The following is an 18,220-nucleotide window of genomic DNA, read 5'->3' as shown; positions in this document are numbered from 1 at the left end:
TTTAATTTACTGTAAACTGCTTTTAGAGGACATTATTATTACTAGTCTGTATTTTTATCCTGATTGATCTTGTCTCACACCTAGCAATCAGAATCTGTGAGGTTTCCTTAATTCTAAAGAAGAGTGTCGATTAAAATACCATAGAATCTTGCTATATGTTCACCAATATACTCAAAGGATAACCTCAGACTTAATAACGGGGGGAATCTAGTAATGACAATGTTGCTCATGTAATTGTATATTAATGGTACCAAAAAAAAAAGAATAAATGGGTTCACAAATTAGCTTCTATTAATTAAGCTGAAGGCTGGACGTCTGGGGATGTGCACTGCTCTATCTTTGCTACAGCATAAAAGAATATGAAAAGCTGTGGGACAAGGCCTTTCTGGTTTTTTCCTCCTTGCCCAAGAAAGCCCATCTCTAGCCTCTTCCTAGGCAAATCCTGACCATTCTAAGTTTTCTTTATGGACTCCTGGTCAGAAGCTGGGGTTCCTCTCTTCTTCACTCACTGGCAGTCACTTCTCTCCAACTTTCTGTCGTGTCACCCCGCTCTCCACTCCTTGACAGAGTTCAAGCAACTGTTTTGGTACTCTGGATTCTCAACACTGACACTTCCCAGTACATCCACTCTGAACTCCTCCCACACTGCGGCCCCCCTTTGGGAAGCCCGCTCCCCCGGCTCTGGACACCTTGGGTTCGCGTGGCTAGGAGGCTCTTTCAGCCAGGAAAGGGAGTCGCTCAGGCAAACAATGACCGCTCCAAACACGCCCTGGGGGCCTCGCTGTAAGGGTCGCCCCGGAGAATCAGGAACACGCTGCTCACCTGGGGCGCGGCCGTCGGCGGCCTCGGGGCCATTCCTGCCTCGCCGGGCCCGGTTCCCACACTGGGCTGGGAAGAGAGGACAGGGCCCACTCACCGGCTGCAACCACCGACCCCACCCCGTCCCTCCTGGCCCACCGCCACTGAGCCACTTCGCTCGGGGAGAGGAGTAGGGAGCTGCTCGGACCCCGTCCGCACCTGCCGCTCCCCCTCCCCCAAATTAAAGCCCCGGCGCGTCCCGGACACCCTCCTCTGGCCACTCCCAGTCCCACCCGCAGGATGGTGGGCGCGGCCCCGCGGACACACGCCAAACCCATAGGAGTGTCGCCCCGACGCGCGCAAATCACCGCCTCCTGGGGGCTCCGGATTTCGCCACCTGGGCCCACCCAGGGGTCAGGCCCGCTCCTTCCGGCCCCGCAGCAGGCTGTCCTCTCGAATTCTGATGTGGTGAGGGGCGGCCCAAAGCGGCCTTAGCCGCGCAGGGGCTGGACAATGGCCGCAGCGGCGGAACAGAGCCGGAAGTGCGCCTGCGCACGCGGAGCCTCACTCCCGCATCTCAGGGGCAGCGGCGGGCGCGTGGACTACACTTCCCAGAGGCCCCTGCGCGTGGGTCCCGCTGGGACCGTCAGGGAGGAAGCTCCTGTCGGAGCACCTCGGGGGAAACCGCTGTGAGGGCCAAGGGTGCTTGGATACTCGTGTGACCATTTATTCTAGTAGTAGTCACTGAGCGTCTCCAGTGTGCCAGGGGCGTGCTGTTAGGGGCGGGACGTAGCGGAAAGCCGGGCAGGTGGTGGAGGCAGACAATAAACATGCAACATACACACGATAATTTCACGTACTGACTAAAGCTATAGGAGTAAGACAGTGAAGGGAGTGGGGCAACGTTGCATCTTCATGACAAGATGCTATTATCTTTGTTGCATCTGTGCCATCTTCACCCATGGGTAACTACCGAAGGTTTGGACAGTGACTCCCTAGACCACCCCTACTATGACTAAGAAACTTGAGATGTTTAATGATACTTAGGAGGTACAAAAGAACCTTCGGATAAATCCGTGGCCTCCTGAATAGTGTGCAGAAGCAAACCGTGCTACGACCGTGTTTTTTCATTCCTTGGTATCTCATTGCTAAGAATTTTGTGCTTGAGACAAGCTTTAAATTATGGAAAATATCAATACAATACAAAGATAGGTGAAATCCAGGTACAACTACTAGGTATATGTAATCATGTTCCATATATCACAAATAACCAGTCTTAAATTTCCTAGACTTAGACATGATTTCTTAACATTAGAGATCACATATTCACACTGTAGAAAATGATTGCAACAAACTGTTCCTTATGTTCCATTGCTTTATCAAGAGGATGGACTTTTTAAAAATTAATGCTATCACTGCCACGTGAATGTTCTGGAATTAGCAGAAAGTGTAATTCAAAAATATGAAACAGAATGGTTTAAGGAGGCCTCCCTGAGACACTGACTTAATTAGCTGGGACTTTAAGAAACAACAGTAGGAACATGAGGGAGAAAAGAATTCTAGGCTGAAGGAATTGAGGCTAAAAGCCCAGAAGTGGAAACAAGCTTGATGTGTTTCAGAAACAGATGCCCAAATGTAGCTATAGCAGAGGGGGTGGAGGAGAGATAGGATAGGTCGACTGGGGTGGTTTGATGGAGCACAGTTTAAGAGGCTGTGGTAAGGAGTGTGGATTTTACTCTAAGTGTGAGGGGAGCCACTGGACAAGCAGCAGCAATGAAGTCACTTATTCAAAGGGATAAGAGGAACTTTTCCTGTTGTCCCAGAATTGGTAACCAGGACTCAGAGCTGAGGATTTAGTGCTTCCTCATTCTAAAGAAAGACAAAACGTTTGGGGCTAGACACACACCCTCAGGTCTTACAAAGGAGGATGTGGGTGCTGAATTTGCGCAGCTGCTGTTAAACATTGCCTCAAGCCACCCCTCTCTCCAGGCTCTGAAAGGAGACTAGGATGAGAAACAAAAGGAAGAATTTCTCAGAAGAGCCAGCCCTCCACCTAGTGGGAATTGCAATGTTCTACCCTCCACCTCCATGACGAATGTGAGAAAGAAAAACCCTGAGACACTGAGAGCACCTAGGAGAAGGGGACATTTCATAAACTACTCCAAGGTCTCCCCAAGCAAGGGAAAGTAGAATTAGGGAATAGGCTGCATGTAAGGAGAGCAGCCTGAATTTTCATTGTGTGGTAAGTGGATACACTGGAAAACAACTGGGATTAGTTCTCTTGGGGGAAGGAAGGAGTGCAGCTCACAACAGTAAGCTGGTGGAATTAAGTGGATGTGAGAAGGAGCTAAGGAAACTGGAAAAGGTCAGAGTAGTGTCCAGTTTCACAAGCCAGGTATCCATGGGTTTTCTCTAAGGAACTCACAGGTGCACTTCCGTTTCTACCAGTATGGCAAAGCAATTTTAATGCTAGATGAAATAGTTTTAAAACCTTTACAATGCATTGATGAGCTGGAAAATTGGTAAGGAAAACACAGAGGCCAAACAAAGCAAAATTGATGGCTTGGAGTGATAGGTGGAGCACTGAAAGCCCGCTTTAACCTGGAAGTCATTTGTCACCTGAGGCAAACTTGAGCTTTGTTTTTCATGGTCCTGTAAGAAGAAGGGCCGGTGATGAAACTCAAGCCCCATCGAAAGCAGGGTATCTAACAGAACACTCACATAAGACCCCAAAACAAACTGGGACTCTAAGGGTGAACACCTTCCTGATGCAGACTTCAAGGTAAATTGCCTATTTCCAAGCAATGAGTGGAAGAGGTGGAAATTACCTCCCCTGAGAATTTTTTTTTTCCCCCTGAGAATTTTTAACACAGTTGGCCCCTCTGTAGATCTGCAGCCTGAATTCACAGTCCCAGGGTACTCTTAAAAACTGCAAGCTGATAATTTAGTTTATATCGGTCCCTGGTAAGTGGTGCTTCCAGGCCTCTGGCAGAAGCAAACACAAATCCTCCCTAGAGGAAAGTACCTTCAGCGCAGGCTTCCCCAAGTATGATCCCAAGAAAGATGATGTGCTCACAGCTTTGGATCATAAAACACATATAGAAAACAAGGAACCATGAATGACAGGCAGTAGAAAAAAATAGCATAATCAGATTCATAACAATCTCACATATAGGGAGTTCTCACACACAGATCATACAATAATATCTAATTAATGTTATTAAAATTTATTTTAATAAATTCAGTAGGGGTTGAGAATATAAGTAGAGAGCAAGAAACTAGAAATATTATCAAACAGAATTGAATAAGAACCAAATAGAACTTTTACAAATGAAAAACTATAGTAGGTTAAATTAAAAAATTTCACACACAGTTAATGGCAAATTAGACATAGCTGGGGAGAAAATCAATGAACAGAAGGTGCAACTAAGAGATGTCCACGGGACAAAGAGATGGAAAAGAAAAGAAAAAAAAAAAGCGAGAGCTCTAATACAACATCTAACTAGGTTCCAGAAGAAGAAAAGAGGCGGCTGAAATAATATTTGAAAAGATCAAGGCTGAGAATTTTTAGAACCGATGAAAGATACAAATTTACAGATTCTGGAATACCAACATCCCAAGCTATATAAATAAAAAGAAATTTACACAGGACCCAGGTTCAGTCCCCTTCTCTTCTGCTTGAGGTCCGCACTCTGGACAGGAGGACCCCGGGCATGGAGCCGGGAGCTGTAGGCTCCCCGCAGGGAAAACGCTGCCCTACGCAGCGGGCCTAGCAACTGAAGGTCTGGGGTCGGGTGGGAGGCGGTGGTCCTGCTGCAGGCGCACACAGCTTGCCTGCCAGTTTCCTGCAGCCTCAAACCTTCGGATTGGCAGGACCCCTGGGGGAGCGGAGCGCTAACAATCCTCCCAGCCGATCAAAAGCCACTTTCTTCTTCGCGTCCTCCTGTCCCCATGACAACTGCCTGGCCCTCTGCTCTGAGTCCGGCTGCTGAAAATCCAGTCGAGGCACATGGGCCGGGTCAGGGAGATCGGCTGGGGTCTCCAGGTGCCCGGGTGGTACCCCCAACCTCGCGACTTTTGGGGAGCTGATGAAGAGGGACGTTGTCCCAGCCAGAGCAGAGGCGAAGGGACCCTTCACTAACGCCAGATGCGTTCCACGTCGCCTACTCTAACAATCCAAGTGAATTTGACCTTCAACTCCTCATTCGGCCCACCATGGGTCCAGCCTTCTGGCTCGGGCTTCCCCCACTTCCAGTCACTTAAACATTCATTGAAATGTTCCACTCTCTGGTTTCCACGAAAATTGGTGTGAGAGATGAGACCCAGAGATGGTAGTTCTCCCACATCTGACACTGGTAAGCCAGAGAACTAGCGATTGCTGTAGTATCAGGGAACCGGAGTCCCCCGTCTTCCGGGTACTCTCAGGCCGGGAGGACACTAATGGGGGGCTGAGTGGGGGCTGCATTGCTTCAGCCCTCCACTGTGAGATCTAAGGACAAGCTTGGAGTCAGACCCCGGGGAAGGGAGTCTGAGCGCCCGGGGCCTCTCCCTCAAATCAGATCAACACCGGCCTCAGTTTGGAGCCTCCTTGGAGTCCGTCTGCAGAGCGCTGGGCTCGAGCGCCACCTGCCGGCCACTACAACCCTGTATTGCTGTAAAGCTACAGGTATAGTATGTGAACTTTAACTTGACAGTTTCTCCATGCAGAGACGAGGGTAGGCACTTTACATACATGTATCAACTGAATTTAACAAACTATGAGGTAGATATTCTCATCCCAATTTTACATGTGAGGAAACAGGTTCAGAGCAGCTATCAAGTGTCAGATCTCAGATTCAAGTGATCTAGGTCTCAGGCATGCTCTTGACCCCTGTGCATATACCCTCCCACGTTACAGTTGAGCCCCTGGTGATCCTGTCTCTGAGGGCCGGCCCTCCAGTGGGCTCTTCTGGCCTGCCTCTGACCCTGTAGACTCAGCACAGGTTTTCCCCAGGGCCCTGATGCCTCCCCGTGGACCACACACCCTGGCTGGCACTGAGACCAATCTGAGGCACTGTGCATGCAGGCCACCACATCAACACCTTAAACTGGACCTCCACATTGTTTCCTTACTTCCAATAGATTCAGGGACTAATTTTTCATTAATATATATGCTTATCCATTTATATGTTGTAATGGGCATCTCTGCTCAACCTCGCTTCCCTCATCTCTCAGTAACAGCACCCCCTTTCTTTGGGGGAAGGTCTTCTCCTCCCTCTATGAAGTTCTGGTGAAGTGACCAACCATAGCTTACCATGGAACCCAAATCAGGCAGGCCAATTAGATTTCCCTGGGTGTTTCATGCAGCTGCTGGGAGAAGGAAGCGCTTTCCTTGGATTGTAGCACATCTGTGAGAGTTTGAGGCCAACAAGCAGACAGGAGCCCAGACTGCAGGCTGGGAGAGAGGGAGGGGAGGAGGAAATAGGGGATGGAGGAAGGGGTGGGAGAGGAAATTAGAGAGAGTCTCATCTGTGCTGGTCGTGGGTTAGCTGGCCCTGGGTACACTTCAAGCCCTGCTGTTCCATAGTTTGGTTACACACACCAATAACTTCCTCTTTTTACTCTTATGCCAGTTTAAAATAGCTACTCTGACTCTTGCAACCAAAGTGTCCTAAATAATCTTCACATTACGCTAACAACCCCCAAACTCAAAATATTCAAACAGAATAAAGTTGACACATTACTACAGTTTTTATTAAACTTTTTATTTCAACTTACAGACTCACAGGAGGTTACAAAAGAAATACAGAGAGGTCCCATGTACCCAGCACCCAACTTCCCTCATTGTGACATTTTACTTAACTATAATACATTATCAAAACCAGGAAATTGATATCGGCACAGTACAATTGATTAGTCTATACACCTTACTTGCATTTCACCTATTTTGCATGTGTTTTTAAAATGTCTTTGTGAGGATAACCTCAGGAAAGAAGAACAATCCCAAATGAACAGTCTAAACTCAGAATTAATGAAACTAGAAAAAGAAGAAAAAATGAGGCCCAAAGTCAGCAGAAGGAGGGACATAATAAAAGTAAGAGCAGAAATAAATAAAATCGAGACAAATAAAACAATAGAAAGAATCAATGAAACCAGGAGCTGGTTCTTCGAGAAAATAAAATAGGTAAACCCCAAGAAAAAAAGAGTCTACAGACATAAACAGAATCAGAAATGAGAAAGGAAAAATCACTATGGATACCACAGAAATACAAATAATTATTAGAGAATACTATGAAAAATTATATGCTAACAAATTGGACAACCTAGAAGAAATGGACAAATTTCTAGAAAAACACAACCTTCCAAGGCTGACCCAGAAGGAAACAGAAAATCTGAACAGACCAATTACCAGCAACTGAATTGGTAATCAAAAAACTACCTAAGAACAAAACACCTGGACCAGATGGCTGCACCACTGAATTTTATCAAACATTAGTGAAGACCTAAAATCCATCCTCCTTAAAGTTTTCCAAAAAGTGGAAGAGGAGGGAATACTCCCAATCTCATTCTATGAGGCCAGCATCACTCTAATACCAAAACCAGGCAAAGACCCCACAAAGAAAATTACAGACCAATATCCCTGATGAACATTGATGCAAAAATACTCAACAAAATATTAGCAAACTGAATTCAAAAATATATCAAAGAAATCATCCACCATAATCAGGTAGGATTTATTTCTGGGATGCAAGGATGGTACACCATTAGAAAATCCATCAACATCATCCACCACATCAACAAAAAGGACAAAACCACATGATCATCTTCATAGATGCTGAAAAAGCATTTGACAAAATTCAACATGCATTCATGTAAAAAACTCTTAACAAAATAGGTATAGAGGTCAAGTACCTCAACATAATAAAGGCCATATATGACTAACCCACAGCCAACATCATACTCAGCAGCAAGAAGCTGAAAGCTTTTCCTTTAAGATCAGGAACAAGACAAGGATGCCCACTCTCCCCACTTTTATTCAACATACTTCGGAAGTCCTAGCCACGGCAATCAGACAACACAAAGAAATAAAAGGCATCCAGATTGTTATGGAAGAAGTTAAACTGTCACTGTCTGCAGATGACATGATATTGTACATAGAAAACCCTAAAGAATCCACCCAAAACTACTAGAACTAATAATGGAATTCAGCAAAGTTGCAGCATACAAAATTAATACACAGAAATCTGTTGCATTCCTATATACTAATGATGACCAAGCAGAAAGAAAAATCATGAAAACAATTCCATTCACAATTGCATCAAAAAGAATAAATACCTAGGAATAAACCTAACCAAGGACGTGAAAGACCTATACTTTGAAAACTATAAGACACTCATGAGAGAAATTTAAGAAGATACCAATAAATGGAAAAACATCCTGTGCTTATGGATAGGAAGAATTAATATTGTCAAAATGGCCATCCTGCCTAAAGCAATCTACAGATTCAATGCAATCCCTATCAAAATACCTATAGTATTCTTCAATGAACTAGAGAAAGTAGTTCTAAAAATCATATGGAACCACAAAACACCCCGAATAGCCAAAGCAATCCTGAGAAGGAAGAATAAAGCAGGGGGAATCTCACTCCCCAATTTAAAGCTCTACTACAAAGCCACAGTAATCAAGACAATTTGGTACTGGCACAAGAACAGACCCATAGGCCAATGGAACAGCCTAGAGAGCCCTGATATAAACCCAAGCATATATGGTCAATTAATATACGATAAAGGAGCCATGGATATACAATGGGGAAACGAGAGCCTCTTCAACAGCTGGTGTTGGCAAAACTGGACAGCTATACGTAAGAGAATGAAACTGGATCATTGTCTAACCCCATAAACAAAAGTAAACTCAAAATGGATCAAAGACCTGAATGTAAGTCATGAAGCCATAAAACTCTTAGAAAAAAACATAGGCAAAAATCTCTTGGACATAAACATGAGCAACTTCTTCATGAACATATCTCTCTGGGCAAGGGAAACAAAAGCAAAAATGAACAAGTGGGACTATATCAAAGTAAAAAGCTTCTGTACAGCAAAGGACAACATCAGTAGAACAAAAAGACATCCTACAATATGGGAGAATATATTAATAAATGATGTATCTGATAAGGGGTTGACATCCAAATTATATAAAGAGCTCATGCACCTCAACAAACTAAAAGCAAATAATCCAATTAAAAAATGGGCAGAGGAGCTGAACAGACATTTCTCCAATGGCCAACAGGCACATGAAAAGATGCTCCACATGGCTAATCATCAGAGAAATGCAAATTAAAACCAGGATGAGATATCAGCTCACACCAGTTAGGATGGCCACCATCCAAAAGACAAAGAACAGCAAATGTTGGTGAGGATGCGGAGAAAGGGGAACACTCCTACACTGCTGGTGGGAACGTAAATTAGTTCAACCATTGTGGAAAGTAGTATGGAGGTTGCTCAAAAAACTAAAAATAGAAATCCCATTTGACCCAGGAATTCCACTCCTAGGAATTTACCCTAAGAATGCAGAAGCCCAGTTTGAAAAAGACATATGTACTCCTATGTTTATCACAGCACTATTTACAATAGCCAAGAAATGGAAGCAACCTAAGTGTCGATCAGTAGATGAATGGATAAAGAAGATGTGGTACATATACACAATGGAATATTATTCATCCATAAGAGGAAAACAAATACTACCATTTGCAACAACATGGATGGAGCTAGAGGGTATTATGCTCAGTGAAATAAGCCAGGCAGAGAAAGACAAGTACTAAATGATTTCACTCATCTGTGGAGTATAAGAATAAAGCAAAAACTGAAAGAACAAAACAGAGCAGACTCACAGAACCAAAGAATGGACTAACATTTACCAAAGGGAAAGGGACTGGGGAGGATGGGTGGGAAGGGAGGGATAAGGAGAATAAGGGGCATGTGGTGGGGACTTGATAATGGGGGAAATCTAGTAACCACAATGTTGCTCATGTAATTGTATATTAATGATACCCAAAAAAAAAGAAAAAAAATGTCTTTGTATGTAACTTTATGGCCCTGGATCACACATATAGATGCATATAACCATCACTGCATTCAAGACACAAAACTCCTATCACCACAAGAAGCTCCCTTGTGCTGTCCCTTCATAGTGATACCCTCCTCATCCCCTTCTCTAATCTAGGACAACCACTGGTCTGTTTTCCATCTTTATACTTTTGCCATTTCTAAAATGTTATAAATATGGAATCATACAGTATCTTTTGAGGTTGGCTTTTTGTTTTTTACTCAGAAATGCCCTTGAAGTCTCCACTCAAATCACTGCGTGTGTCAACAGTTGATTCCTTTTTACTGCTGCGTACTGTTCTATTGAATGGATATACCGATTTGTCACTAGATTTGTCTAATGGAAGTTCTTTACTCAGATATATGGGGTGAGGGAGGTAGATAAGGAAGAAGCTGGACATTTATTCCCTGAGACCCACACAGTGAGTTGTGAAAATCTGGGGCCTTGTCATAGATACCCTGTGGCGACAACTGGTAAGGTTTAATCTTGGTCAGTTTCCTGACCATTACCAACCCTGCCAACCACCCTCAAGTCACTTGAAGACTCCACAAGTCCCGGAAAATGATTTTCAATTCAACAAAATTTCATTGAACACCTAAGTAGCCCAAGCTTTCTAAGCCCCTACTGTCCCATATTTCCTCGCAAAACCTCCCTGGTGGTCTCCTGCCATCCTAGACTGAGCTGAAGGGACACTCAGACTCTTGCTCCATCCCAGATGTAGCGACTCAGGCTGGAGAGAAATGATGTCACTTCAGGTCACAAGGGCCAGGGATCAGGAGACCTCACTTTGGCTTCTGAATGAGCCACCTGGATTTCACTTGCCCCATTGTTTATCACAGCTCCTTGTTTGTCAGTGGACGGGACTGGCACCAGGTGCACCCCAGCATCCCATCTTTGTCCTGACACCGTGGCCTGGTTTGCTTGATCCCAGGCTCTCCTCCTGGGCTTGGAGTCATGAAAAATGTCTACTCAAGGAAGGCTTTTCCTAGAAATCTCTGTATCTGAGATAAGAGTGTTTGATGATCCTGAGACATGGCTGGTTGTGTGGGAAGATAGATCCCACCTGGCCCTGCAAGATGCAAATGGCATTTGAGAGCTTTTGCAGTCAAACAAGGAACTCTGCTTAGAGACCAGAAAGTGAACAAAATGAGCCAGGAGGGAAGGAGGGAAGAGGAAAGAGGAGGGACTAGAAATTAAACAAGATTATTCTCACATCGTACTTATTGAATTAACTGCGCTTGTATCTGAGGTTCTTTTAAATAAACTTGCAAGTTAATGAACTTGCAATTATTTTCATCTAGATAGTTTTTGTTCATGGCTAATGTCCTCTATCATGATTCCAAGGGACTTGGGCTAAGTTGTCCTTAGGCTGAGCCTGCTTGGCGCCCAGTTGCAGAGACATCTGACCTCCAAGTGGGCTTTAGCCCCAAGAGAATCTTACCCATTTGTATGCCCAGTAAATGTGTGTCCAGTTAACTGAGTTTATGAAATGAAGGCTTTGCTTTATTATAAAGAGCAATGGGTTTTGAGGCTAGCCAGACCAGCTTCTTCATTATATAGATGAAATAGAAGCCCAGAGAGAGAAATACACTAGTTGGAGAAAGAAGATGGTACAGGAAGAAAAAGACGCATGTGATCAGCTGCTGGGCCTTCTTGAGTAACGTGTAGCTTTATGATTTTTAAAACTGAACTCAGGTGAAAGCTGGGGTTTAAAACAATTTAAATAAAAAAAATCGTGGTTAAAAAAATAGAACACCTTGCTAGATGGTCTTTGGGTCATCTGTACAATTTTCTTCCCTTCTTTCCCATTTTCTCTTTAGCTCTATTTCCAGTACTGCTGTTGTATAGTTTCCAGGAAGTGTCTTTCCCTCTCTGGGTAGTGAAGGATCTGGTTTGGCTGGTCCAAAGCCCCATTTTATTTTTCTCCTATAACTACTACGCCTGGCTCAACCAGTGAAGGTGCGTTCTGGGGCGCTCCCGCATGTCCCCACCAAGGTCTAGGTATCACGCAACGTTGGGCTCTGAGGTTACCATGGCGACTCGCCGGCTAGCGTAGCCTTGGTTGCCACCTAGTGGACATCTCGAGCATCTGCAGCTCCGTTATTTTTCTCTGATCGCTTGTTCCGCGGGCAGCTCAGTCCAGGGAAGCGGATCGCTACTGGCCTCTCTCCTGCTAAGCCTTGTCCTGAGCATCGGCTTCAGCGGGCCCGCTCCCTGCCCCGCCTCCTCAGGCAGTAAGGCTTCTCTGTCCTGGGGCCAGGTTTCCCTGGCTTTGTATTCCATGCTCAATAGCCTTAACCACCCACCCCTTCAAGCCAGAGTCTTGGGGGCTTAAAAGGGGTTTTTAATGAGCGCACTTTCAGAGTCCCTCTAGAGAATGCAAAAGTCTGATGTTAAGTGAACTAAAACGCTCTTTCCTTAGCCAGACCCCCCAGCAACCCTTGATTCAGACCTCAGCTTCTGGAGCCACTTCTCTGGATGGTCAATCTTTGGAAGGGGATCCCACAGACAGGACAGCCTGGCCAGACTCCAGGGTGGCCCAGCATGTGAGCGAGTCTCACCAGAGCTGCGCTTTGCAGCCTCAGTCAGGAGATGCACAGACAGACAACAAGCTAACATAGTATGCAGGTGGGGATGGGCAGTGACAAGGTTGGGGGCACAGGGTGTTTGGGGAGCCTGCATGGGGAAGGGGGACTCACCCCAGCCTGAGCTGAAAAGAAACACTTTTGGGGGGCTGTGATGCCTGAGTTTAGGCTTGATGGATGAGCAGGCCTCTGGGCTGGAGTAGAGATTTTAGTGATGGCAGGCTTTAGGTGGACTCGGAGGTCTTTTCTTCAGAGCCTGCCTTCCTGAGGGTGCTAGTCATCATCAGGTGGTCCAGTGATCCTGTGTCTCCTCCTTGCCCTTTTCTTTTCATCACCCTGTCCCCTTTCCCTGGAAAATCACCTCCAGCCCTAATGACTAACCAGCTCCCCTTTGCAACACGTGGTCTGTCTGCCTGGACTGCTTACAAATTACTTGTCCACCTGATAAGCTCTTATTCATCCTTCAAGACCCAGTTTGATGTTCACTCCTTTCAACCATGCATTAATTCCACAAACTTCTAGCACCAAGTGTTAGGCCCAGAATGTGGCCCTGCACTGTAACTTTCTGTTTACTTATCTGTTGCCTCAACTGATCAGGATTCCGGGGGGGCAGGGGCAGGCAGGGTTGCGTCTTTTGCTTTCTTAGTTCTCAGGCTTTAACATGCACTCCCTGAGTGAATGGATGGATGGGAGAATGAATGAATATACACACAGCTTCTCTTTGTAAAACAACAAATAAGAAACACCCCAGTTAACAGGGCTAGCACTCTCTGACTCCCACTTGTGTCCCCTGACACTATCCCAAAGGAATTTGGCCATATGTTATGAAATAAAAGTAATTTAAAATTTGCTTGAAATAACCACAGACTCCCCCACTCCCCTGAGCCTGAAATGACCAGATTACATCTCCAGGCACAGAAGTTTGACATTTCATTGCAAAGTCATTTTCTTCTCATTTCCTTATGTTGCTAAAATATTCTATTGCTCTTCACTTCCCCTTAGTGTCCCCATTACTCATGTTTAGTTAAATTTATCTACTGCCATTTAATCATGTGAGACAGGTTTGTTGGTGTGGATGTTCCTCGGGCACTGCCTGGCCTTCCAGACCCTCTGTCTCCTCCTGGGCCACTCTGAGAACAGGCTCAGAACCCCTCCCCCATGCTTCTGCATTGACCCTCAGACCCTAGGTTTCTGTTCAGACAACTCTGATTTCAGGGTCATATCATCTTCTATCCCTCTCCACCTCCACCCCAACCGATTACCTTTCTCTCTCTAGCCTCCTTCTCTTCTGTTCCCTGGGGTGTTGTTTTCATTCTGCCTCCAGGCCTGGTACTTCCTGAGGTCCCTTTGGTCACAGTGAGCAAGGAACTTTGCACTTCTTCTCTCATGGGTACCCTGAGTTAAATCCTTAATGGGGCAAAATATCCAGCAGGGCAGCCAATGTGGGGGCTGTTTGGTGCCTGCTTGGCACAGTGTCACACCCCTATGTTTCTGTGGCTGCCTGGAATACATTTCTTCTCACCTGCCCTCCCCATCCTCTGTAGGGGTGGGAGGGTTTTCCTCCCTGGAGGAATTTGACAAAGACCAGAAAGGCACATTTTGGCTTGCCATGGAATCTCAATCTGGCTTCTTGATCACTGTGCCACTTAGGGACTTGGGACTGCCCTTGAGACACAGGGTTTAGAATTGCTCAAGACAGGGGCAGGTAGGGCCCAGTGGCCACTGGGAGACAGGGTCAGGAGGCTGTGACGGCTGCCACTGATGGGGCATTTGCACCATGTAGGCATGTCTGGGGAGTCAGGCTGTGAATCTCCTCTCCCCAGGGCAATAGTGAAGGATGCTTGCTCCTCACCTCAAGCTTAGGGAAGCGGACCACACAGAAAGCTCAATACATATACCCTTTGGAGCTTCAGAGCCGCATGGGGCGGCTCATGCCAAAGAAATCTTAATGGCAGGAGACAGGCTGGCCAATGGCTTCAGAGTGCAGCTAGGAGAGCAGCCACATCAGGACCTGCCTGCATGCTCAGAGAGCATGAGAGCACAGGATGAGTGAATGTCTCTGGAGGGCCAGGGTGGCCGCTGACTGAGAGGGCCGCTAAGGAGCCTGATCAAGAAGGCCTCCTGGAGGAAGAGAGAGGTTACACAGGGATTTAGCTTAAATTTCCTCCAGGGGCGAGGGAAAATTAGCTCTCTAGAGTACACTTAAAGGACAAAGGGAGACAAAGACAAACTGGTTTATAGTTCCATTTTAAGGGTCATGTAAATTACCTTACTTAATTTTTTTTCTTTAATGAAATGTACTTCACTCTTGTGTTAATTCAAAACATACTCATCTTTCTGGAAAAAGATCATATCTCCAATCTGCATTCATCCACATTTTCTACAATTTCCAGTTGCATCTAGGTCAAAAAGATTTGTTATCTTTATTATTTCCCATTAGTTTATGCTCCTAAAGTCTGATCTCATTTAATTTTCTCAACAACCCTGGCAAGGAAGGTTCTTGTTACCTTGTTCCACTTTTGAGGATCAGAAAATTGAGAAAGAGGCTCAAGGGCACACAGGAGCAATTGGTAGAGTCAAAGTTTCATTGGAAAGGTCAGGCCTGGAGTGGAGATGGGGTGTAGGCACCCCAAACCTCCATCTCCACCCCCATGTTTTAGTCTGGGCAGCTGTTGTTTAGACAGGTTGCAGGTGGGTCTCCTGGAACAGTGGCCCTGCAGCTGCCCAGGACTTTAACAAGGGTGCCTGAGGCACTTTATCCTCTGGAGGCCCCTCTAAAGGGGCCAGAAGGGGGTCCTTAGTTGATGGTGGCTCTCAAACTACTGGGTCAAGTGTCAGGACCAGATGAACTCAGAGCCATGTCTGTGTGAGTTCAAGTTTTGGGGGGAGCAGGAACCACAGGCCCATCTACAGAGAGGGGGATGTCCAGAGTCAGGCTATGGGTGAGCAGCCCCAGGCCCACTGCCCAGGAGATGCTGCCTGTGACTGGACAGTTCCCCACCCCGGGCCTGGAGTGCCCTCACATCTGGCTCCATCCCAGGATTTCTCTGGGTCCTTGCAGGAATGTGCCTCCCCTTGTAACCTGGGCTGCTGATGGTTCTGTTTTCACCCACCGTATCCCTGGGATGGAAACTTTAAAAACTGGATTTTATAAAATATTTACAATCCCCTGCATGCACTGACCCACACCAGGTTCTTCCTTTCTTAATGCCACTTATCGGTACTGTATCTCCAAGAATGCCCTAGGCCCCCAAAAAAGGCCATGGGCCCTGCCTTGTCCCCCAGCTTTCTTCCTATTTTGTTTCCTTGGAATAGATGGAGAAAAGTGGACAGACCAGCCTAAAAGCAAGCCCTTCATGCACCTGTAGTAGGGACAGAATGAAGTCCTGTGGGTTTTTCTCAGCCCAGCCACATCTGCCTGGGGACTGGAAGAGGCATCTGCCACGGGCTCGGACGCAGCTGACATCAGATTGGTCCTGGGGAGGGATCTTGCGATTTGTCCTTTACTGGGACTTCACGGGTGATTTAACATTGATTCTGGAAGAGGCGACATTGTGGGTGTGGAGTGGGTGTTATTTTGAATCATAAGCTCCTCTTTCAATTTTTCCAGTGAAGGGGTTTCAGCAGGTGTTCAAAAGTCTGAGGCAGCAGAGGGTGAGCTACAATAAACAGTGTGTGTCTGGCATCTAATCAGATTTGACTTGTTTTCCTGGTCATGAGAACTTGGATCCAGGAATAAAAGGCACTGGCTGTGGAGGTGACAGCTCCCTGCCTGTGTCCCTGGCTCCCTCCAGCCTGAGGGTTCACTTTATAGCCACAGAGCACAGCCATGGGCTCATGTCAGGCACACACCGCATAGGATATTGTTTCTGACTGTGTTTGAAAAGCCCCAGAAAGATCTCTTCGAACTTTCCACAATCAGGCAAGGGGGTGATTTATTAAGAATGAGTCGGATGGGGTCAGCTCTTCTGGTCAGCTAAAATTGGCCTGAAAAATAATCTGTGGTTGTCAGATCCTAAATTAAATGATTCAAATACTACTGCAGCTGATTAAAGGACTTTATTCAATTTTCTCTTGACCACATGCTTTTCTGTGAGGGCAAGAGAGAAACTGTTACTGGAAGAAATGTAATATTAGGAGACTGTTGATTTAATCTAATGGATGGTGTTTATTAAATAGAGTCCCCCCTCCCTTTTTTGATGAAAGATGAGACTAAAGAGGGAGGAAGAAATTACTTACTGTTTGTTTAACTATGAATGACCCCTCCCTCTGCCAGGCACCGGGTAGGAGCCTCCATAGTGAACCAGGCTCAGTACCTGCGGAATTTTTATGGACCCTTTAAAAAAAAATTTCTAGGCAACAATAGCAAAGGTCAGCAAGTGAAACTCAAGCATGAGTAAACAGGAAAACAGACACAGAGAGTATCTGGGACTGTCGCAGACAGTCTAATAATGGTGCCTGCATTGTTCAAGGCATTAGCAGAAGGGACCAGCCGAGTGCTGGTCACATTTGTGCCCACCCTTCTTGGCCCCACTGAATGGACCAGGAAGGGGCCATGACCCAAAACAGCCAACCCAGAGACATATGATGTGCCCTGGCATAAAACAGGTGAGCTTGCTTGGGAACATGAATGAAGCACTGCGGCAATGAGGCAGTCAGCAGCTGGTGCAGACGCTGAAAGGAGAGAGAGAGGTCAGGGGATGTTCAGATCAGCAGTACGTTCAGATATGAGAGAGAAGGAACTCAAGAAACAGAAGCTAGGAGATTGGAAAAGAAAACTCAAGAGGGAAAGGGGAACAAAGGAGCTGTTGGTCAGCAGGGAGAAGAGAGCAAGCTCAGAGAGAGGCTGCATGACCCTGGGAGATGGAGAAGCCAGCTGGCCCCCAGGGTGGCCTTGAATCTCAGCTACCTTCTGTTCTAGGTTCTGTCCCAGTTTGTGCTCATCTTGAAAACAAGTTCACCCCCTCTTAAGGTGGTCTAAGCAGGACTCAAAAGAGCCCAGGTGGACACAACAATCAACAGAAGTTTTTCAGCACTGAACAACAGGGCAGTTTGTCATATGACACAAGCAGTTTTTAGAGAGTGATTCATCTAATCTCAAAGGGATGTGAGAAGACCAAATCAGCAGGAAGGGAATGCCCTTTTGGCCACAGCAAGGAGGTGGCAGGTACTGGGAAAGAATTGGGTTTGCTTCTTCTGGGACTACATGGTCTTCCTCCGACCTCACTCTAGGCTTCTGTCTCTGGAGGAAGGAGGCCATGCAGACCACAGTCATGGCCTGGCCCTGCTACCCAGGCCAATAGTCAGGGAGCTCACTGAAGGGAAGTTCACTGAGAATTCTAGGTGCCTCCAAGATCTAGTGAGGAAGAATGACCATGGAAACCTGGGAAGGGAACCTAGAAGCACGAGCATCCAGAATCCTGCTGGGCCCGTGGGAAGAAGCAGAAGTGCTCATCCACATTCCCTCATGGCCCTGTGCAGCCTGCCCTCTGGCCTCAATCCATTTAATAGGGCCGAATTTTGCTCCTGCCCCAGCCCAGAGGCCAAGTCTGCACCAGTTGTCCCCAACCAAATATTAGTGAGAACTTTCCCTTCCACTCCCCTAGATCAACCCAGCCTCTGCTGAGACTCACAGGGGCCAGTTGTCTGTCACATGGAGCCAGTTGCAGGAAAAGTGAGCCAATGCCCAAGGTAAAGACAAACATCACCACCACTGAGCAGTCGGCAGGCAGGTCTTCCTCCCTGAACGCTTGGCA

At 46.3% G+C, this 18,220-nt stretch overlaps 1 protein-coding gene and 1 long non-coding RNA gene across 9 annotated transcripts in view; one reads left to right on the top strand and one right to left on the bottom strand.

Moving 5' to 3' along the window:
- ZFP90 (ZFP90 zinc finger protein) overlaps positions 1 to 18,220 on the bottom strand; it is a 98,987-nt gene that overhangs the window by 15,611 nt on the left and 65,156 nt on the right. The window contains exons 1-2 of one of the 8 annotated variants that reach the window (XM_073226513.1): positions 1,092 to 1,381; positions 823 to 888 (exon numbers count right to left, since the gene is read on the bottom strand). The exons of 3 other annotated variants lie outside the window; for them this stretch is intronic. In XM_073226513.1, coding sequence (XP_073082614.1) covers positions 823 to 888; positions 1,092 to 1,136 — 111 coding nt within the window. In that variant the 5' untranslated portion in view covers positions 1,137 to 1,381. Of the gene's footprint in view, positions 1 to 822; positions 889 to 1,091; positions 1,382 to 18,220 lie in introns of those variants that run through there. 4 more of the 8 variants (XM_017671646.3, XM_073226508.1, XM_017671612.3 and 1 more) reach the window with 4 other exon arrangements.
- Positions 4,152 to 17,147, top strand: LOC140847053 (uncharacterized). Its single transcript, XR_012126654.1, has 3 exons — positions 4,152 to 5,153; positions 5,358 to 5,464; positions 15,780 to 17,147. It is a non-coding gene; the product is annotated as an uncharacterized lncRNA (long non-coding RNA).

The sequence above is a fragment of the Manis javanica genome, chromosome 17, assembly GCF_040802235.1.
Source record: "Manis javanica isolate MJ-LG chromosome 17, MJ_LKY, whole genome shotgun sequence".
Lineage (NCBI taxonomy): Eukaryota > Metazoa > Chordata > Mammalia > Pholidota > Manidae > Manis > Manis javanica.
Note: the sequence above shows the minus strand (reverse complement) of the source record. Positions and strands in the feature narration are given on the sequence as shown.